This window comes from Camelina sativa, chromosome 17 (genome assembly GCF_000633955.1).
Source record: "Camelina sativa cultivar DH55 chromosome 17, Cs, whole genome shotgun sequence".
NCBI lineage: Eukaryota > Viridiplantae > Streptophyta > Magnoliopsida > Brassicales > Brassicaceae > Camelina > Camelina sativa.
In genome coordinates, this window is record NC_025701.1 from 2,810,544 (window position 1) to 2,831,476 (window position 20,933).

At 36.8% G+C, this 20,933-nt stretch overlaps 6 protein-coding genes, 1 long non-coding RNA gene and 1 other non-coding gene across 9 annotated transcripts in view; 4 read left to right on the forward strand and 4 right to left on the reverse strand.

The window, feature by feature from the left end:
• On the reverse strand, positions 421 to 2,133 carry LOC104754872. The gene is made up of 5 exons (XM_010477156.2): positions 2,050 to 2,133; positions 1,742 to 1,949; positions 1,482 to 1,625; positions 1,012 to 1,153; positions 421 to 749 (listed from the first exon to the last, which is right to left on the reverse strand). The coding sequence occupies exons 1-5, from the start codon at positions 2,097 to 2,099 to the stop codon at positions 550 to 552; spliced, it is 744 nt and encodes a 247-aa protein (XP_010475458.1). The 5' UTR covers positions 2,100 to 2,133; the 3' UTR covers positions 421 to 549.
• On the forward strand, positions 2,319 to 3,531 carry LOC104754873 (60S ribosomal protein L35a-1). The gene is made up of 4 exons (XM_010477157.2): positions 2,319 to 2,434; positions 2,584 to 2,619; positions 3,031 to 3,259; positions 3,357 to 3,531. The coding sequence occupies exons 1-4, from the start codon at positions 2,403 to 2,405 to the stop codon at positions 3,396 to 3,398; spliced, it is 339 nt and encodes a 112-aa protein (XP_010475459.1). The 5' UTR covers positions 2,319 to 2,402; the 3' UTR covers positions 3,399 to 3,531.
• On the forward strand, positions 3,673 to 5,809 carry LOC104754874 (gamma-interferon-inducible lysosomal thiol reductase-like). Its single transcript, XM_010477158.2, has 5 exons — positions 3,673 to 4,043; positions 4,203 to 4,268; positions 4,356 to 4,496; positions 4,707 to 4,799; positions 5,397 to 5,809. The coding sequence occupies exons 1-5, from the start codon at positions 3,771 to 3,773 to the stop codon at positions 5,610 to 5,612; spliced, it is 789 nt and encodes a 262-aa protein (XP_010475460.1). The 5' UTR covers positions 3,673 to 3,770; the 3' UTR covers positions 5,613 to 5,809.
• Positions 8,698 to 10,181, reverse strand: LOC104754875 (protein LIGHT-DEPENDENT SHORT HYPOCOTYLS 6-like). The gene has a single exon (XM_010477160.1). It carries the CDS (start codon positions 10,005 to 10,007, stop codon positions 9,417 to 9,419), a length of 591 nt encoding a protein of 196 aa, XP_010475462.1. The 5' UTR covers positions 10,008 to 10,181; the 3' UTR covers positions 8,698 to 9,416.
• TRNAI-UAU lies at positions 12,551 to 12,624 on the forward strand. The gene has a single exon. It is a non-coding gene; the product is annotated as a tRNA-Ile (tRNA).
• Positions 13,058 to 18,872, reverse strand: LOC109124704 (6-phosphofructo-2-kinase/fructose-2,6-bisphosphatase-like). The gene is made up of 24 exons (XM_010477162.2): positions 18,854 to 18,872; positions 18,553 to 18,749; positions 18,383 to 18,446; positions 17,956 to 18,248; positions 17,649 to 17,864; positions 17,354 to 17,554; positions 17,163 to 17,258; positions 16,871 to 16,969; positions 16,734 to 16,763; positions 16,592 to 16,645; positions 16,350 to 16,403; positions 16,203 to 16,280; positions 15,906 to 15,997; positions 15,768 to 15,825; positions 15,579 to 15,653; positions 15,413 to 15,460; positions 15,087 to 15,184; positions 14,813 to 14,888; positions 14,183 to 14,245; positions 13,998 to 14,089; positions 13,801 to 13,869; positions 13,657 to 13,720; positions 13,461 to 13,526; positions 13,058 to 13,366 (listed from the first exon to the last, which is right to left on the reverse strand). The coding sequence occupies exons 2-24, from the start codon at positions 18,721 to 18,723 to the stop codon at positions 13,289 to 13,291; spliced, it is 2,235 nt and encodes a 744-aa protein (XP_010475464.1). The 5' UTR covers positions 18,724 to 18,749; positions 18,854 to 18,872; the 3' UTR covers positions 13,058 to 13,288.
• Positions 19,083 to 20,913, forward strand: LOC104754877. The gene is made up of 3 exons (XR_762163.2): positions 19,083 to 19,326; positions 19,882 to 20,007; positions 20,830 to 20,913. It is a non-coding gene; the product is annotated as an uncharacterized LOC104754877 (long non-coding RNA).
• Positions 19,411 to 20,933, reverse strand: part of LOC104754876 (protein CHUP1, chloroplastic-like) — a 3,386-nt gene continuing 1,863 nt past the window's right edge. Inside the window, exons 2-6 of one of the 2 annotated variants that reach the window (XM_019239620.1) lie at positions 20,771 to 20,930; positions 20,312 to 20,628; positions 20,100 to 20,211; positions 19,866 to 19,997; positions 19,411 to 19,785 (exon numbers count right to left, since the gene is read on the reverse strand). In XM_019239620.1, the coding sequence (XP_019095165.1) occupies positions 19,678 to 19,785; positions 19,866 to 19,997; positions 20,100 to 20,211; positions 20,312 to 20,628; positions 20,771 to 20,930 (829 nt within the window). In that variant the 3' untranslated portion in view covers positions 19,411 to 19,677. The remainder of the gene's footprint in view (positions 19,786 to 19,865; positions 19,998 to 20,099; positions 20,212 to 20,311; positions 20,629 to 20,770; positions 20,931 to 20,933) is intronic. The other variant, XM_010477161.2, reaches the window with a different exon arrangement.

A 20,933-nucleotide genomic window follows, 5' to 3' on the forward strand; every position in this document is an offset into this window, starting at 1 on the left:
TTTTTTTTTTTTTTTTTTTTTTCCTTCACTCTAAAATGTTTTTTCTTTGTAAATCCGTCACCATACGAAAAATTATATATAGATACAATATTTACAAAGGTAGGTGTTTCTTTCTTTAACACTTTTTATATGTGATGGAATTGATACGACGTTGCATCTTATCCCAAAAGTGGTGGGAAAAATCGCAAGCTGATTGGTTGTGAGAGTCCAGCTTGGAACCAATTGTGGGACCTTCTTACTGGTCCTTTGGCTCTCACCAGAGACCATTTCACCCATGTGTTTCTTCTCTATACTATACTAGTTGCCGAGTCCTAACCTCCTAGGGGCTAGGAGAGAGAGAGTGAGAGCTATAATATGAATTCTGAAAAGTATTCAAAATATCTACTACGTAAACACTTGTGTTGTGTAGCATATATACAAGGAAATATTTAATATTACTAAGAAGAGAATAAGTTTTATGGCAAACTTATTATTAGATCATGATTTCTTGAATGGTTGAATATAGTCTACTTCCCTTCGAATGTCGTAAAGGTTGTAGCATCAATTGCGTCATACACAGCGTGAATCTGGTTCTGTATCTCGGATCATCTGAATGGTACGGAGATCTTCCAACATTCGTTGGTTACGCTTCTTGATTCCTTCTCTGAACAAGTTGCTACCTGTGCAGTCTGGATTTTTAGTGTGTTGAGTCTGCCTGTTTCGTATCCTCACTTCCTTGCTTCTCAAGTACTCTGCACCTTGTGCCTGAACTGTTTGTGAATTGAGAAGTATTCAGAACGATCAGTCACTTTCTAAGTAACAAACCGTTAAAAGTTTCTATCCATTCCGAACCGATGGATCCACATAATAGTTGGTAATAGTCAATTTATAAATCATCAATCTTTCCAACCAGAAGACCAACATATCTTCAAACAAAAATTGAATGACACGAAGAAAGCAATAAGAAAAACTCAGAACTCTGTTTCAAGCAATGAACATCACTTACAGAAGACACTTTATCAATGAATGTACCTGAACGTGAAGATGTTAACGAGGCAGCTGAATCCCTTAGTCTCCTTACTTTCTCAGAAGCATCAAATATTTCAGAAAACTCTTCCGATTTAGATTCAATAAGACTATCCTTCTTAAGGCTCAATAGCGCATTTTCAGAAGCCTAAAAAAGCCATCACAATGTCATAGTAAGAATAATTCAAAAGCAAAATAAGAAAATATACTCCACAAAAGAGAAAAGCACAACCAATGGAAAAGAACCAAACTGATATGTACATCCATGTGGAACACAAAATACCATATTCCCATGTATCCAACAGTTGACCAAATTGGTAAAACAACATTCTGATCATCCAAGCATGAACTTGTTAACAATCACCTAGTTACTTATCACTTCCGATTGAGCATTTCAAGAATCTCCAAACCTTCCTCTCTTATATGAATTCCTCACACTATTACTAAAAAGCAAAGAGCTCACAGAGTAAATTTACCTTTCCTGCAATAGAAGGGAATCCATTTTCCAAAGATTGAACAGCAAATTTGGACCATTCTGAATGTGAAACCCTTAACCACAAACAGCTAGGAGACTTGAGATCCCTCAAATTCAATGCCTCATACCTCATAGCCAAACAACTCTACTCAAGATAATAACAACATCAAATTAGTAATTCTAGAAAAGAGCACTAATCAAATTAGCAAATCTTCAATAGTTTCGAACTTATATCAAATCTACGAGGACAAGAATACGAACCTCCAAATCACCGATAAGAGCAAAAGCACGAGCGAAGAATTCAAGTACGGAGAGCTTTGCAACGATCGATTCTCCAGAGAGCTCACCGAATATAGCAGCCGATTCAGATCTCATGAAATCTCCCAATCGGGATCTAATCTCTGAATACGATTTCACATTCATTGCGACTAGAGACAACTCGAGAATCCGAAGAGACTCTTCGTCGAACCTGCAAAATCAATGTGAAAAAAACCCCAGTTTTCTGAGCCACAACATCACCAAAGAGAAATTGAGAGTTTCAGATGATTCGGATGAATCGAACAAAGGACCTCCTCTCTTGTATCCGATTGAGAAAGAGATAAGTCTCATCAACGGTCATCTTTCCCCAGAGAGAACTTGTGGCGGGTGTCAAATCTTTACCGGTGTTTCGAATTTCCGATGTAACTAACTTTATGGTTTGAATTTTATGGCGGATTGTTAGTTTTGACGGCGCAGTTTAAGAATTAACAATGGGCTGTAACCCATCAGTAAATTATAGGCCCATTAAGGTCAAAACGATGTCATTTAATGACAGTCACCTATTAGGGTTTTTTTTTGTTTGGTTTAGAGTTTCGTCTCCGTTTGGGTTTCTGAAGGCAAATTGCTAAATTCTTCCACCGGACGACGATTCGACAAAAAAAAAATGGTGAAGGGACGTCAGGGAGAACCTGTCAGGTTATATTCATCTTCTATTTTCTCTGATTCAGTACTCTCGCTTATTATGCTGAGTAATCAATCTCGTTAATTAACCTTTTTGTATCCATTAAGGCTTTTTTAATTAAGTTGTTGCTTCACTCAATTTTGTTTTGTTTCTTTTGATGCAGACTCTATGTCAGAGGCACCATACTTGGGTACAAAAGGTGCGCCATTGTTTACAGATTTGTTAATTTTTTTTTAGTTCTGGTTTAGTTGATATGGCTGGTTAGTACACTTTGTGACCTTAGATTAGTTGCTTAATTATAGGATTCGAATTCTCTTTAAGATAATGATTTTACTTACTGTTATTATCCCAAAACAACTATTGTAATCACATGTCTTACATTTAGCACAAAACTGAATTACTTGTCCCCACTCATCTTCTTGATCGTGTACTTTGATTCCGAACTTAAATAGTTATTTTTGGAAATAGCTTATACATATGTATAAGCTCAATAATCTACCTTCAAGTGTGTGATAGGCTGCAAAGTGTTGTTGTTGTTGTTGTTTCTGGTTTGGTCATTAGTCAGAATTGTGTCCTTAAAGACGCTTTATGGTTGGTTATATATGAATAGGTCGAAGTCTAACCAGTACCCAAACACGTCCCTAATCCAAGTCGAAGGAGTTAACACCACGGAGGAAGTGGGATGGTACAAAGGTAAACGAATGGCTTACATCTACAAGGCCAAGACAAAGAAGAACGGTAGTCACTACCGATGCATTTGGGGCAAAGTCACAAGGCCTCATGGTAACAGTGGTGTGGTTCGAGCCAAATTCACATCAAACTTGCCTCCTAAATCAATGGTAATTCAAATGATTTCCCTTACATATATTGTATATTGTAGCTCTTGTTGTGATTTGTTTGGGGTTCTAATATATAGTTTGGTGATTGTTTTCGCAGGGAGCTAGAGTAAGAGTGTTTATGTATCCGAGCAACATTTAGATCTTTGTGCAACTCATTTTTGTCTGCAAAACCTTGTCACTGAGACCTGTTCTTTATTATTTGACTCTTCTTATATTGAAGTTTTGGAGAAACAAATTGGTTTAATCGAGCCTTGATTATGATGAGTTAACTATTTTGCGTTTGAGCTAACGACGGTCACAGTATCAATTAGTATCAAACAATTTTTACAAATTTAGTAGACGAAGGAATCGAGACACGTGGCTTTAGAACCTACACGAGTCCCTTTAACTTTGGCACCCACACCAATGTAAACATGCCGTGTTTATCGAGAGCATCGAGATATATATTAATTGAACGGTCTTTAAAGAAGACGAAGGCGACGACGACAAAAAAAACCTTGCAATTGCATCCATGGCGTCGATGCCGAGCAAACTTGTTGTTCTCCTAGTCTGCTATGTCTTTCTTCTCGGCTATGCATCATCATCGGAAATATCTCTTCCATCTTCGTCTCCGAAAGTCTCCTTGGGCCTGTACTATGAGTCTCTCTGTCCGTATTGTTCCGCCTTCATAGTGAACCACCTCCCGAAGCTATTCGAAGACGATCTCATATCTATCGTTGATCTTCATCTCTCTCCTTGGGGTAATACCAAGCTCCGCCCCGATAACGTCACTGCTGTTTGCCAGGTCCTCCTTAGCTTCTTCGTTTATTTCTTCAATTTTACGAAATCGATGTCTCCGATTCGATTGAATTAAGCTTTTTTAATTTTATGAAATCGGTGTTTTCTTAACCTAGATTTTGATGTTGTGTGCTTCTGATGAGATTTGACTAATTGGTTTTGGCAGCACGGGGCATATGAATGCTTCTTGGATACAGTAGAAGCTTGTGCGATTGATGCTTGGCCTAAATTGGTATGTGTGATGATGAGAGATCTGATTGTTGCTGTCACAAGCTTGTGACATAGAGTAACTTTCCAATTTTGTTACCTTGTATTGCAGAGTGATCATTTCCCGTTCATCTACTGTATCGAGAAGTTGGTGACTGAACACAAGTATAAAAAGTGGGAGATGTGTTATGAGAAGCTCAATCTCAACTCAAAGCCTGTTGCCGATTGTCTCAGCAGTGGACATGGAAACAAGGTTAGTCATCCCTTCTCTTTGTGTAGCTTGGAACGTGTACCATTCTGCAATGGTGTTGCCTGGTTAAGCAAGGAATATAGAAGAATGCCATGGACAGTTTTAAAGGCTGTCTCCTACTTATCTGATTTACCATGTTCTTGTTTTGAAACTTCTGGGTTATAGATTTCATAGACTTGTGCATTCAGTTTCTAATCTTTTTCTTTGCTGCAGCTTGCGTTGCACTATGCTGCCGAAACGAAGGCACTTCAGCCTCCTCATGAATACGTACCCTGGGTAGTCGTGGATGGTCAGCCACTTTATGAGGTTCGTTTAGTTTGGTTCTTTTCACTATCTCCTGAAGTAATAAATTCTTAATCTTGGTCAATTCACTCTCTCACTCGTCATGCATGATTGATTACGCTATAATTCAGTTTTCAGTCATTGAGACTTGAGATAAGTATTCATTCTTTGTTATCATGTATATGAGGAAGCCATGTTTTATACGGGTGGAAAACCCTGTGAGTGGTTTTCAAATGTGAAAAATCCTTGTTCTTGTGAGTTAGATGGGCCTAAGCAGTTTCGAATCAAGGTATAGTCTTTAGTTGTGTTCAGCATACGGGAAGTAGAATTACCCCTAGGCTTGTTGGCAAAAGCTGATGAGAACTGAACTGTTATGAGGAGCATAAAAGTTTGATTATTACTACCTGTAGTGATGGTTCAGATTCAGTTCGCTTTCATTTTAATCCTATTCACAAAATGCATCCACTTGTTTAAAATTTGAGATTCTCATAATCTTATAAGATTATTGCGGTCCGTAATAATCCATTGATCAATGGGAAAAGAAGATCTCTGTATGTGTTTGTGTTCGATGTTTCTTGACTTTGAAACCTAAGCTTGTTGTCCTTTTCTCTTTTACTGCAGGACTATGAAAACTTCATAAGCTACATCTGCAAGGCTTACAAAGGTAATAAAATGCCTGGCGCATGCGCCAAATATTCATCCGGCAACTTCATTCGCAGTTTCAACATGAAACGCTTCCCTCTGGTTTGCCGGAAAGGAGTTAATAAGATGTCGGATGTGTTGGAACGTATCAAAACCTCTTTATCCTCATACATCAACATTGCAGGCCTGCTTTAAACCCTTCCTGTTTCTTTTTACTTATGTGACAACACACCCTAAAAAAGCTATCTAGATCTTGGGATTTAATGAATACTATATATGTATCAGAATGTGTGTTTGTTCACAGCCTTTGAAGAATCACATTAGTATGTATCAGAATGTAATGTATGTTTGTTTGTTCACAGCCTTTGAAGAATCGCATTATTAGTTTTATATGTTTGTGTTATTAATTACAAGACTAGTTGGTGGAAAAGATGCAGTACTTACACAGTACTTAAAGGTTTATATTAAATTGTCTCCTCTGTTCGGCTCTGGCAATTATTTATTTTTGGCGAAAACGTATATTTAAGTTGGCTTTAGTCCAAAACAGCCAGACGCCTATCACTAGTAGGAAAGTAGCCTAAGGGTTGAAGATGGAACAGTACTGAGTCTGAGACCGTGACCCACTACTAACTCCGACGTTGACCATACGGTCCATATATACCATCTATATCTCGAAATTATGTTTATATATCGCTGTCGATAGTTATATAACACAAGCGTNATAAGATTATTGCGGTCCGTAATAATCCATTGATCAATGGGAAAAGAAGATCTCTGTATGTGTTTGTGTTCGATGTTTCTTGACTTTGAAACCTAAGCTTGTTGTCCTTTTCTCTTTTACTGCAGGACTATGAAAACTTCATAAGCTACATCTGCAAGGCTTACAAAGGTAATAAAATGCCTGGCGCATGCGCCAAATATTCATCCGGCAACTTCATTCGCAGTTTCAACATGAAACGCTTCCCTCTGGTTTGCCGGAAAGGAGTTAATAAGATGTCGGATGTGTTGGAACGTATCAAAACCTCTTTATCCTCATACATCAACATTGCAGGCCTGCTTTAAACCCTTCCTGTTTCTTTTTACTTATGTGACAACACACCCTAAAAAAGCTATCTAGATCTTGGGATTTAATGAATACTATATATGTATCAGAATGTGTGTTTGTTCACAGCCTTTGAAGAATCACATTAGTATGTATCAGAATGTAATGTATGTTTGTTTGTTCACAGCCTTTGAAGAATCGCATTATTAGTTTTATATGTTTGTGTTATTAATTACAAGACTAGTTGGTGGAAAAGATGCAGTACTTACACAGTACTTAAAGGTTTATATTAAATTGTCTCCTCTGTTCGGCTCTGGCAATTATTTATTTTTGGCGAAAACGTATATTTAAGTTGGCTTTAGTCCAAAACAGCCAGACGCCTATCACTAGTAGGAAAGTAGCCTAAGGGTTGAAGATGGAACAGTACTGAGTCTGAGACCGTGACCCACTACTAACTCCGACGTTGACCATACGGTCCATATATACCATCTATATCTCGAAATTATGTTTATATATCGCTGTCGATAGTTATATAACACAAGCGTATAGAAAGACTTCAAACCTTTCTTTCTCGACCTCAGAAAAAAAAAAAAAAAATCTAATTCAAACGATTAGACATAAAGGAAAACTTCCTCATACGTGTATACGAAGTTACTAACCATTATTGGAGTTAAAGGAGCTGACTATTTCAGCTAGTAAATTTGGCTTATTAGTCAAATTCGTCTCCCTCTTATCCTACATATGAATGTTGCCACATTCATTGGATACTTCTTAATGGATATCCAAAAATACCATATTAAATCTATGTTTAAATACTATAACTTTACTCTTAATAGTAATTTGGAAAGACGTTTATGAAACTAAATAAAAATGTGGTACTAAATAAAAGCAACAAAATAAATGATTTGTTGAAAATAAAATAAATGATTTGTTCTTTCTCGTGTCCGTTGGGCAAAAAAATAAAGAGTATATGACATGTCACATGGTTTGAATAAGTAGACTGTTCATATTATTTTCAAGGGGCTGGCTGGCTGACTGATGGGTCCATCGTCCATGTATCGTTCTAGTCTCTATCAAACTGAAATGTAATTAATGTATCTAATTGGTTACAACCTTACAGGTATAATCATTAATTATAGTAGGATAATATAATGTAGCTTGGCTGCTGGCTCGTCTTTTTCAAAGCCCATGTGGTGGTGATTAGGAACAAAACAAATGCGGATAATGATTTTGAAGGACCACTAATTTCTAAGCTATCTTTCATATATAGGGGGGAAAACGTCTCAAAATATATAGACTCGTGATGCAAACGCTACGATTACATTATATGTAGGCTAATACGAGACTTTTACATATGTATACATAAAAGGTCACAAGCTAATTAAGAACGGTCACGAAAACCTTACGATCTTATAATGGTCAACCAAAAACTACGTCATTACTGACGAGAGGAATAAGAAAACACTACTTCCATTACTTCACCATTGTACTTTATATAACTTGACTCCATTGGACTAAGACTAAAGTATTTGAACATTGCATTATTCTTTAAACCCCATTGTATTAGCTAATCGACATTGTCTTAGTTGCTAGAATTGTTTTCTAAGACAAAATCTGATCATTGAATTGCAAAATAGAAATTTAGTTTTCGAAATAGAAAGTCAATATAATATCAAACTGACAAACATAATATAACAACTATTTTTAACAAAACATACAAGGCAAACACAAGCTGTAAGGGTTAAAAGGTAAAAAAGGGTTGAAGAACACACGTGTGGAATGACACGTATTAGAACACAGTGAACACGAGGCCTTTGTCGGTCGGAAATAGTGGGAAACAATACTGTCTCAAGAGTCACGATCTTGTTCTCTGTTCATGTGACTTTTACCATATTTCCAAGGTTATTTACGTACACGTGCGTCTGTACGTATATGAAAGCACATACGTACACCTAGCTATATATACTACTCATGAAACTAGACACAAAATAAATATTCTAACCAATATATATGGTCACAAATTAAATTTTGTTTTAACTTAGAGATATTGAGTTTATTGGCGATTAATTAGACAATCTTGATAGGAAAATTGTAAATATTTTTCTTTAGAAACTGATTAATTTACATGCATGTACCATATAAATAATTATAAGAACAAAAAAAGAGCATGAGGATTAGAACTTGTGTATGTGCGCAGACACGCAGATGTGATACAAGGCATTAACAGGAATACACGAATTCATAACTTTTCACACGTTTTATATATAGTCCGCTAAAAAGTATTTTTAAACTATTTGCTTGAAAATATTTTATAATGTAGGATTAGTAAAGAGGTAAAGTCGACATTATATATGTTCAAAAAAATAGCCATGTGTATACGATACATTCTTACACAGATTGTATAAACGCAAGCTGAGCAACTCTCACCTCTGCTTTTTCATCTGTCTCTTTAATTAATCCGTCATCGTCTTCTTTCGCTGATCTCTGAAAAGTAAGATCATCTACATAATTCCTATAGAAAATATATAATATGAAAAACATTATTGACAATCAAATCTCATGATTTGTTTCAATGATAACGTTTTATCAGAATCGAAAAAAAGTAAGATCTACATAATTCATGATATAAGAATAAATAAAAAAACCGCATTAGTCCTTGAAAGTGTGTGGTCCGAATTTTATAAAAATTCAAAATTCAAGAACTTAATGCATCAGAGATCCACTGAACTAAAAGAAAAAAAAAATGCGTTCTCCGTTTTAAGTTTTATATAAATATGTTATCACGATCAACTCAAAAAAATTAATAAGACCAGTAACCACGGAACAAAAGAAGGTGAAGTGAGTTCCATACAGACATCATATATAGTAATAAGCCGGGTGATAAGTATATATCATAAAACCAAGAAAACCCCTATAAATAATAATATCACTATATATAATATATTAATTAATCTTGATTAAGGCGGCACGGCGACAGACGGAGCACCGACGGTACAAGCGTCGCCGTCACTTTGTCTCGAAGAAGCGACGTCAACTCTAACGGTTGTGACAGTTGGTGGCCGTTTCCGTTTCTTTTTCTCGTAAGGGATCCCACGAGCCTTTGCCTGACTCTCTCTGACTTCCCTCAAGTAAATCCTAACCGCACGTGCGGCGAACGGGTTTGAGTCCGGCCGTCCACCGTTCTCCTCGTAGGCAGCTCTCAGCCGTCCGATCAGAGCGTCGAGAGATCCCCAAGCCTGTTTGAGAGGGCAGGAGCAAGGAGACGGAGGCTGCTGATGGCCGAAGTAAGGACAAGCCGCCACGTGGACTTTGGTCTTACCGAACTGATCGAGGTACTTGAGGAACTCGATCACGTGCGCTCCGCTACACCGTGACAAGGCAAGAGGAGGCTTGTGGTTCTTGAGGTACTGCAAGAACGTGTTCCAGTCTCGTCGCTTCTGTGACTCGTACCTGCTAGGTGTAGCCGGTGGCGAAGAGACGAAAGATGGACCTGGGTCGTCTCCTTTTACCGGGTCGGATCGATGTGACCCGGAATCCACCGATTCCATTAGGGTTTTTCTTCTTTTTCTTTTTCTCTCTTGTGTGCTTTTGAGGGAGTTTTGATTTAGCGTCGATTTTTGAGAATAAGAGAGAGGATCGATAATTTAGTGTTTAGTTAAAAGAGAGAGAGGGAAAGAGAGAGAAAGAGTGTGAAGCTTTGTTTTTGTTAGGTTTCAGGGTTTTATTTATTTAAAATGCTCAAAACAGACAAAAAAAGATTTAAAGGAAAAAAAAAAAAAAACAGAGGGTTTTGGGTTTGAATAGTGTGAATTGTGAAATCAAAGAAAGTATATAGGATATAGAAATAATCAAATAAGAATGGAGAAAATAGAAGAAATGTAATCAGAAACGAAATCACGTGGTCATGGCCCTACTCACAGGCCACTTGACACTTTTTTACTATTCTATTTAGGTCAAGTGTGGGCCTTTTGCTTAAATCTTTCTAATTTTTTTTTTTGTTTTTATAAAATGAATACCACTATTATTAGGAGATATTATTTTCTTTTAAGTTATTGGAATTATAAACCAATCAGGAAAATTGCAAGTATGGAAGATAGATCTGAATTATTAGTTTTTCTTATTTAATAATAATTACTTTGTTTACATCTATATAATGCTTTGTTGGATAGTCGAATTGTGAGGGCTTTGTATGTGTGTATCCAAAACCTCGTGTTTGGGAAATATGTTACGTAGTTGATGTATAATTTGTACGTAGTATTTAGCAAAAAAAAAAAAACATTAAGTTTATCTATTTTATTTTGTAACCAGTGATGGTAGGTATTACTGTATTCGCTGGTCGTTAACATTTCAAATCGTATGTTTGAAAAGATTAAAATCGAATACACACTCGAACCACTATATAAACCTCGGTAGTAATAATGATGCTCCATACCAAATGCAATTCATTTCTGTTCTCATTTTAGATATGAAATTCGTAGTTACGAAATTAACGACGTTTACTTTCAATGTTTTTTCTTTGTTTTTTTGTTTGCTTTTTCTTCTGGCGATGTCGAATTCGCTCGTTGAAAACGCATCTGATTACTTATTAAAGATGGACCACACAGTGTGTGTGTGTGTTGAGCGATATCAATGAAATGACTAGTTATTTGGAATCTGACAAACATAAAAGTTGGAAAATTCAGAGTCGAGTACATCTCCACCATCCAAATATGGAAAAAAAATAAAAACCTATTTGGCCCCCACCCTGCACTATACATATATGCGTGCGTGTGCTTTCAAAAATTTTAAATTTTTTCTTACATTATGACATTTTAAGAATTTTGTTCTAAGCAAATTTGTAGAAGTCACGTAGACATCTCACTTTCCTTTGTATCCGTTTTTTTACAGCTTCCAAAAAGTATGAGAAATAATCTTAGGACGGGACTGATCGAGCCATATAGTTTTGTTTTCAGGCAATACTGATTGGATTTTCGGTCTTACCTAAACCCTAGGTTAAATAAATATTATATCAAAATGTTTGGGTAGGTCAAACTAGCAATCTAGCATGAAGACGTATATTTTCATATTATTATTATTTCTCAAATCAATGATACTTTATATATTCTTTATGACATCAATGAGTTATATAGACATGAACGTACCACCACATATAAAATTAAGCATACGCGCATAATTATGGCTACCCATTTCTCAGTGTATTGTTGTTTGTAATTTAGTTTAGAATGCATTGTTGTTTCTTTGTTTTATCCAATAAATCAATAAGAGATTAGGTACTGTCCTTTTGAACATATATATATACACACAATATCATGGTATGCCCATTGACAGGACGTCTTGATTTTTTATATATGGATTTTTCTTTGAATCGGAATGCACTGTGTTAATTATCAAGATTCTTGCAAGTATGACAATTTTGTTATAAAGGGTTATGACTATATATAGTAAATTTTTTTGCCTGAAAAGCATTCTGTTTTGCGCGGGACACTAGCCAAATGAAAAAGGTAAGAAATTTTCTTTCCGGATTGACATGATTTACATAGACTTAAAAGTCATTTCTATGGTGCACACACACAAAGAAAGACTTAATATCATGTATTCGTGTTATAGTAAGGTTTTCTCATACATAATTCAAATAGTACTCTTTTATCTAAGGCAAAAATTCAACACCAGGATATGTTAGGAAAACAAAAGAACAAAAAACGATCAGGATCCGATGCCTAGTTTTGTCTACCACTATGATAATTAAGGAGGCCATATAAGTCAATGTTGCAGCCCCCACAAGGTGTGTTATGAACAATAAAATATGTATAAGAATGACAAAAAAAAAAAAAAAAAAAAAGCTTAAAATTCAAATTATTGGTTGGTGACTTGGAGCTTACGACCCACCACCCCAAACACATCAATAGCTTTATAACGACTATTCAATCTCATTAATTTGTTACCCTGGTGGATGGTGATCATATCAAACAATACCGATTTATCTCTCCGCAGCTGCTCTCAAAGAATTCTGATTTTCCTCATACAATTGCTACAAAGGATCTCTTCATAATTTAGCATATAAGTAAATTAAGAACACATTATATTCGCAAACGGTCCCGTAGCTCAGTTGGTTAGAGCGTTGGTCTTATGAGCCGAAGGTCGCGGGTTCGAGCCCCGCCGGGACCATATATGACCATTTTTACACTTTTTTGTTTTTTTGATAACGGGCTTTCTCTCTAAAAAAGTAGAGTTAAAATCGTATGGGCCGATGACCCATATATCAGCATTTTTACACTTTTTGTTTTTTTGATAACGGGCTTTCTCCCTAAAAAAATAGAGTTAATATCGTATGGGCTGATGACCCATATATCAGATATTAAACTGATAACTTTTGTTTTTTTTGATAAAAAGTCAAATTTTATTTCAATTTTCAGATATTATTTTTATTTCAATTGTCGATGGTAGTGTCCATATTTTTATTTCAATTATTTTTATTTTTGTAGTTTCTAAAATATTTCTAAAATTTAACTATATCACACTCAGAGATAACGGTTAATCAGTCTCGGTCATAACCCAAGGAACTGAACGGTATCCTAAAAATTAATCGACAAGACAGTAATTTCAGTTGTATCTGTAGTATTAAATTTAATTATTATGAAGAATATACGTATAACATTTTGAAATTACAGGACATTCGGGAGTATAAATAAAAATATTTGGTGGATAAATTAAGAACTGGGTTACCAAAATGCAGCCCAGAGATATCTGCAACCATACTCGCAGTGGTAAAATAAAAAAAACTTTAAGACTGAGAGCTGTCGAGATTTGTGGAAATAGTTGTTGTTTGGATTCAGTCCATGAGTTTATAACGCTTCTCTTGCACACCAGAAACTCCCATCTGTATCTCTATGATCGTGTGAAGTGGCATCTGTTCGAACATTCATAAATATTATTATGTATATGGCTTGCATCCAAAACTCTCTCAAAGCTTATCACTCATACATATTCTAATTCAGATTTACCTCGATCTGGGGTATTTCTTTGAGAGGACGATCCGCAAAATATGCATACAAGGCTCTCAGAACAGCCTGCATAAAAAATCATCAGAAAGAGGAAGATTAGAACTGAGTGACAAGTCAGAGGGTTCAACAGCAAAGTATAAGGTTTGTGGTTTTCTTTTTTCTTTTCAAAGTATTACAGTTTAAGCCGGAATATAACCTGGTGAGATATCACGACGACAGGAGCTCTTTGTCGTTCTAACTCAACGATCACAGGTTCAAGCCTGCATTTGTCAAGGAAGCAATATATTCTTGTGATTTAGTTTATGACTAAACTTAAAAGAAGAACAGGAGAAGAACGTACCGTTGAATTACATCAAGGTAGGACTCTCCACGAGGGTATCGGTATCGTAATTTGTCCTTTTGCCGAGATCTGCAGTCATATGCACCACAAGATGAGTTAGAGAAGTCTGATAGCTTATTGCCTGTTTCACGAGGGTATCGATGTCGCAACTAATAATGACGCTCTTTTACATATACAGATTTGACCAAGTCACTTACTCGTACTCTTCTGGCATGTTCTTCTTTACCTCTTCATATGTCATCCCATCGCAAACTCCAGCATTGATCTCGTCCAGGGCCCGCCATTGCACCTAAGATGAAAATATGAGAAATCGATTTCCTCGCAGCAAAATATTATACACCTCAAGAGCCAGAAGACATTCTCGCAGTAGGTAAACACCAACCTTGGGGAATCCGACAATGGAACTTGCTGTTAAGTTTGTTCTCTGAAGTGTACTGGTCCAAATCTGAGATAAATAACTTTTTTTTATTCCAGACCAACCAAGTATGGAACTGATTGATCCCTTGAGATCCCGTGCCAAAAGAGGCTTGAGTTAAATGAGTGGGATGGTGTACTAAATCTAAATTGATATTGTATCAACCAAGAATGATGGTCTCTCTTGATCCTGAGACACTTTCTATCACTGAATTCATCTGATTTAGAGTTTAACCCATTGGGAACAAAATGATTAAACGGAGGAAATGATTATCTAGGCAAAGCGAGGGAGAACTGCCTAACTATTGGTGCAAGAAATGCAGTGGCATGACATTATCCTACATCGATCAAGTAGTTAAGATATCAAATGTGTAACCTATAGATTCACCATTATAAACCAGCTATCACGGATAAGTTATACCAATTGGAAACGAAAGGGTTAGAGTTCGCAAAGGTTCAGTTCTTAACAGAAACTTCCAATTGAATTCTCAAATTGTGAAACGTGTTTCATTGTACCCAGGTCAAGTATCAAGTTTTCTTAAACACAATTTCTAATGCACCAAATTCCCACATATTGTAGCTTGTTTGTGGTACTTACCGAAGCAGCCTTTTCTGATTTAAGTCGCTTTTCAACAAAGCTGGCAAGTTTCTTTGCGTAAAGTTTTCCAGATTCACTGCGTTACAAAGTTGCAAAAGGTTATGAGAGACATATTTCTTCATTTAAACAAGAAAAACAAATTTGGATCAAAATAAGCATATCATGAGGTGATCTCACAAATGTGATGGATTCATAAGGAAATGTGATGGAAAACCAAAAAAAAAACACCGAAACAATCAAACAGAATTTGGAGGAAACAGAGCAGAGAACATACCTTATTACGCTATCTCCTCCAATTCTGCCTCTAACATTATCCATGCTTTCTCCATGCCGAGTGAGTAGTATTGGTCGTGGTGTGAGATGCGTATTCACCTAGAAGAAAAATCAGCGCCTTCAAAAATCTAAGATGTTGTGACCACTCTAAATTATATTCTATATCAGCCGATGAATGTTGAGTCTGTTGGCGATGGACACAGTGACCTATGCAAGTATATTACTTATAAGCTAATTTTGTGCATGTTGCCAATAGGCTAAAGACGTATCAATATAGAAAACAAGTAAGAGATATAGCCTATTGATTCTGAATTACGGATTTGTTACCAAGAAAAACACAATTCTCCCAGGAAGGTAACCACTAATATTGTTCACCTGCAACAAAAATAGAATAAAAGTCACAAAGAGTCAAAACCATCAAGTATCATATTGAGATTAAGATTACATGAAATAGCCATGTGAAACACCAAAACAGAATCAGATAGAGACATACTTGTATCTGTCCACCGTTCCCGCTGACCATATCAATCATTTTGATGTAAGAACCTTCTTCTACAGGCTCATAAACCTGGCAAAAAGAGTAAGCTCAACATTTGTATCAAGTACCAAGATAATAATGCAATAAAGCAAAGTTAGGTAAGCTTTTAAGAGACGTTAAGAAAGTGCAAGTTTGTATACCGACCCTCTCATAATTGGCTAAACGGTCTCTAAAGTCTCGTACTCCAGCTTCAAAATCCGTTCTGCAGAGTAGGATAAAACTTAGTTGACCCGTGAAGGAGAACGTAAAAATACAGTATAAGTTACGGAGTAAACATCGTACTCTTCTGAATAGTCAGGACTTTGCTGGATTTTAAGACGTATGTTCCTTTCAATAATGCGCTCATCATTGCATAGCGTTTCCAGAAAAATGATCTGCATAAGAGATAAAAGGTGAATCAGTTACGAAGGATAATTCCATATTCAATATTAGCCGAAGGTGGTCATGACAGCATTCTGGGCGCTGCATCAAAGCAATTCGTTGAAAATAAACACTACTAACCAATCATGCTCTTTACAGAAGAATAATCGTGCCATTTTATATGAGAAACATCATCACAGTATATCAAAGCTTCAATACCTTACACTTTCCTTCAGCCATTTTCATCAACATATTCCGTCGAACTCGTGTGCTATTAGTTGCATCAAAGATTCCAACCTACAGCCAAAAACTATTTACAATGCAAGATAAAAAAACCAGGAACTTACTTCTAACCAAGATACTTACTTGACCACCTTCCTGCATCCAAGCTATCATGTCCTCCATTGCAAGTGCTGCTACCTAGTGGCATGTGATATATTAAAACTATGTGCAAAGAAGAAGATAAACAGTGTTAACATTTACCAGTGAACAAAACACCTCCCAATATGACGAATTTAAGTTGAAAATATCATAAGAAAGATTTAGACGCACAAATTAGAAGACACAGTCGGAAAATGGCTTAACAAAATTGTTCAATTTTCATTTACCTCAGTCCGTGCCTCTACACCTTCAGGATTGTCAGCTCGGAAGAAGTCAGCACTCTACAAAAGACTCATTTGTTTTAAATCACAAATCATACAAAACGAGGACAGAAAATTGTAAAACCCTCGGTTTAAGAACCAGCCTTACCATGTTAACTCCAAGTTTAAGCCGTCGGTACTGCAAAGAAACGGAGCAGTGCTTGAGTCAATCTTTCCAACAAGGGTTGCGTTATGACAGGGTACGCTAAAACAATCAATGATCGTACCAACAAAATAATAGCTAACCTTTCCAACATTAAAATGTTTAGTATCATGTCCCAACCAGCGTAGATATCTTGTCAACTTTGCTGCAGTAAAAGTTTTTCCTCGAGCTGGCAAGCCAACCTGATACAATTTTGACGGGAACGGTGTGAAATAGAACATCCAGTCTCCTTTTTTTCATTTTTTTTTTCATTTACGTTTATAAGTTAAAGAAAATAACCAGCCACAACAACGTCCAGCTCCAACGGTCAAACTAGGAAACATATGCTAAACGACCTGTAAAAACTATGGACAACATCTTTGTGTCTAAAAATACCAGGACAATAGCTAGATGTCTATCTTCTTTCGGTCCAAGCATTTGATCAGCTACTGCTGCTGCGGCAACAGCTCCTGCAGCGGCTGGCATTGAATTCTAACATACAAAACGAATAAAAGGGTGAGAACAATATTAAAAAAATTCTTAAATTTCAGATGACCCCACTGAATAGAAACTAGCTCAGGCCAAACCTTGATTAGCTTGGTATCGACCAAAAAGGAGCTTGCGCTAATAGACTTGACTAGCCTAGGGGAGCCAACACCGCGGTCAACAAAGAGTCCCTTTTGACCATCTTTCTGCTGAAACGGTGAGAGTGTTCCCACTGACTTGGACTCAGCCTCTCCTGAAGCCGAATAGATATTTGAGGAATCGGGAACAATGATCGTCATTTCCTATGGGTGAGATGTATGGCAATGATTAAATAAGAAAGCCGGAAGTTAATTAATGGAGGATCTGCATCAACCAAGCAACTAATCAAAGTAGCACCTTTGCAGATGGAGATCCATCAACCCTATCATCAGAATCTTCAGAAATGTTTGGTGCTGTGTTTGTAGTCTTATCATTAAGAAAAGTACCAGAAGCTGAAAGAGATCGTGGATTCTCGGCATTGTCAGCCGCATAAACAAGGGACGAGTTTGCAGAAGGTGCAGGAGCTGGAACCTCATAATGCGCAAGATCGAGCTCCAAACTTTCTGAAGGACACTGCTATGATACATCAAACAAAGTTTTCATTTGTCAGGATTGACACAACCAAAAACATTACAGATAGATTGAATTGCGGATACTTACTTACCTCGACAGATTTTGGATCAGGATTAATGCTGACATCAGGACTTCCACGTACTGTAGAAAGCTGGAGGTTCTCCCTGTAAGCTCTCCAACTAGTAGCAAGATCAAATGGAGAAACTCTATCAGCTTTGATGAAGACTCGGAATTCAACAATCACATCACCTTCCAGCCTAAACAGAGCTAATCTAGCATCCCCTTGTAACGAACCACCAATAAGAAGCCTATTTTCACCCTCCTCCACTATGCAAGGCGTATTCCTGTTCTTTGGCTTCAACAAGAACTTGAAATCCAAAGTCTCTATACACGAAACCAAACCAAAAGAGTTGGTGCAGAAGCTTAGATTACAATTCACAGAAACACAGCAGCTTTGATTATAAACATAGGCTTCAAACTAAACGATCGCTAAACAAGTCCACCAAATAGAGTAATACCGTGATCAGGAGGAACAACGAAGCTCAGTTCCGACATTGACGCAGATTCACGTAGCATCGGAAGCTGTTAAATCAAAATTGGAAAAAAAAAAACGGACGACGCAGAAACGCAATCAAAATCCAGATGGATGAATCGGAAGTAAAGACGAAGAAAAAAAAGAGATGCTCACAGCTTTGGAAGGATCCCAGGAACCGATGAGGGAGAGAGAGCCGTAGACATGAGGAGTGAGCTCGCCTTCAACCTTAGAATTCTCCATTTTGAGTGAAACGTAGAGCTGACCTCCTCCGCCATTGGAACCATCGTCATCGTCCTCACTATTCTTCGATGCACTTGACCCCATCGAAACCACCGTCGCTGTTCTTCTTTCTGTTATTTTGATTTGAATTAATTTAATGAAGAGGAAGAAGAAAGAAAAAATCAAACGGATAATAAGAGATTGGAGAGCAAGGGAAGAAGAACCGAAGCCGCACCCTTCTTTTTTTTTTTTCCTTTTTCCGGAAAAAAATCGGTTGTCCTGATGAGTGAGTGGTACATTGGGATAACCGGATAAGATCAAATACGTGGTGGTTGGTTACTTGGTTTGGGTCATTACGGATCCGATAGTTTCGGAGCCGGGTCGGATTATATTATTTTATACTACTAGCTTGTACTTATAGGGCCTATGTTGCCGACTAAGATATTTTATTATAGCTTATACTTATTGGGCCTGTGTTGCCGACTAAGATATTTTATTACAGTGATCAGTGTCTTCTTCCTTGCTCTTTGAAATAGAGAGCCTTGTCGCTTCTACAGATCCTCAAAATAAAAAAAAATCACAAAAATCTGTCTTTTGAGTTTTGAGCGCCATTTAAATTTCTTCTTAAATTGGGTTTTAAGCGCCATGAATCTCGAAAAACTCAAACTGTGAAAAATCGATGGGTGATGATTGAAGAAAACTGCCGAGGTATGTTCATCGCTTCTTTTCTTGTTCTGTTTTTCGTCTTCGCCAGTGGGTTTATTAAACATTGACATGAGTAGTAATCTGGAATTGAGAATGGGCTTTGTGTTTTTGCTAGTTGCATTGGAAAACTATAGGATAAACAAGATATACTTAGGCATATCAAATAATTTAGTCCTCCTACTACTTACATACATATCTAATGCGTAATCTCAAAAGCTATAGATTACAACATGGTTCCCTTCTCTTAGTCATTTGCACACCACCACACAAGTCTTTTATACTCAAATTCATAACAAAGCTAGATTTTTTTTTTTTTATCAGAGATGTGTCAACAGTTTTGTTTACATCCTTTTTTTATCTTCTGTGTTCACTTGTAGTAGTAGTAGTAGTAGTAGTAGTAGTAGTGATCTTCTTTAGCTCATTAAATACGCGTAATGTCTCTCCGTCAAAACCTCCAGCAAACTGAATTGAATTGTTTGTTGTTAGTAAATAACCAAATAGATATGAACAAAGCTTGTTTATAGCAGATTAGTTTAATCTACCTGGTGTATTGTGTAGGCAAATCGAACCCCTTGAAGCATAAGAATTCCTTCTTTAGCGCTTCCGTTTGATTGCAGTTCGTTGGTTATTCGCTTCATGTACTCCTGAGCTAGCCTCAGCGAGCTGTATTTTAGCTGAAACAAGGTAAATCTTCTGTCAAAGTAGTGGTGTATGTATTTCAACGTATAGTGTTATTAGATTTCATCATAATCAGAATTAATTAGTCACGTAGCTACCTGTCCAATCAATCCTGTGTCGAGCATCCACTCCCACGGTATCTGAAAGTCCTTGTATCTCTTCCCTGTACTGTCTCTCATCTTCTCTGTGTTATTAACACTTTCCTCTAACCTGAAATTTTTTGAAGATTTTGAAAAGCCATTATTAACTCGTGTTATTTGATAAGATCAGGAAGTTGCTAGTAATTACTATATTCTTTATACATGCTCGCCTGTCTTGTAACGATTGAATCCTTTGCAAAGCCTGCGTCAGAGAATCCTTTGGATTGTCCTTGAATGACAAAATATCTGATTCAAGGCTCTTTAGTCTTTTGTAATTGCAAGCAGCCTCTCTTAGTGAATCTGCTTTGCGTTCTGGCCATTTAGGGAAATGCTTTAGGACTGCCCTTTCATCAACTAAAGAAGATAGTTCTTCGTCTATCCATTTCACAAATGTCTCCACTTCTGCTATGTCTGTAAATGTTGCGGCCTCCACCTTACTTATCAAGATATGGATATGATCTCTGTGTCTGTCAGTGTCAGATTTAATCTGCAAATGCGCAAACACCGTTAGGAGATCTTTTCTTGCCCATGTTAAATCTGTTTTTCTAATGGTTTAGTAAATACTCTGCACCTAGATAATACTTTGTCTAAGTTATTTGTGGACAAAGTTTATACTTTACTGTACTTACATCTGAAAGATATTTGGAGCGATTCTCGATTTCACCAATCATGTTTTTGCTGAATGCAGGAGACATAGCTCCATTCTGATTGATCTTGTTCCCCATATGAGACTCTCTCTTCGTCAGGGCACGATAAAACTCTACAACTTCTGGAGCACGCCGTACAGATCTT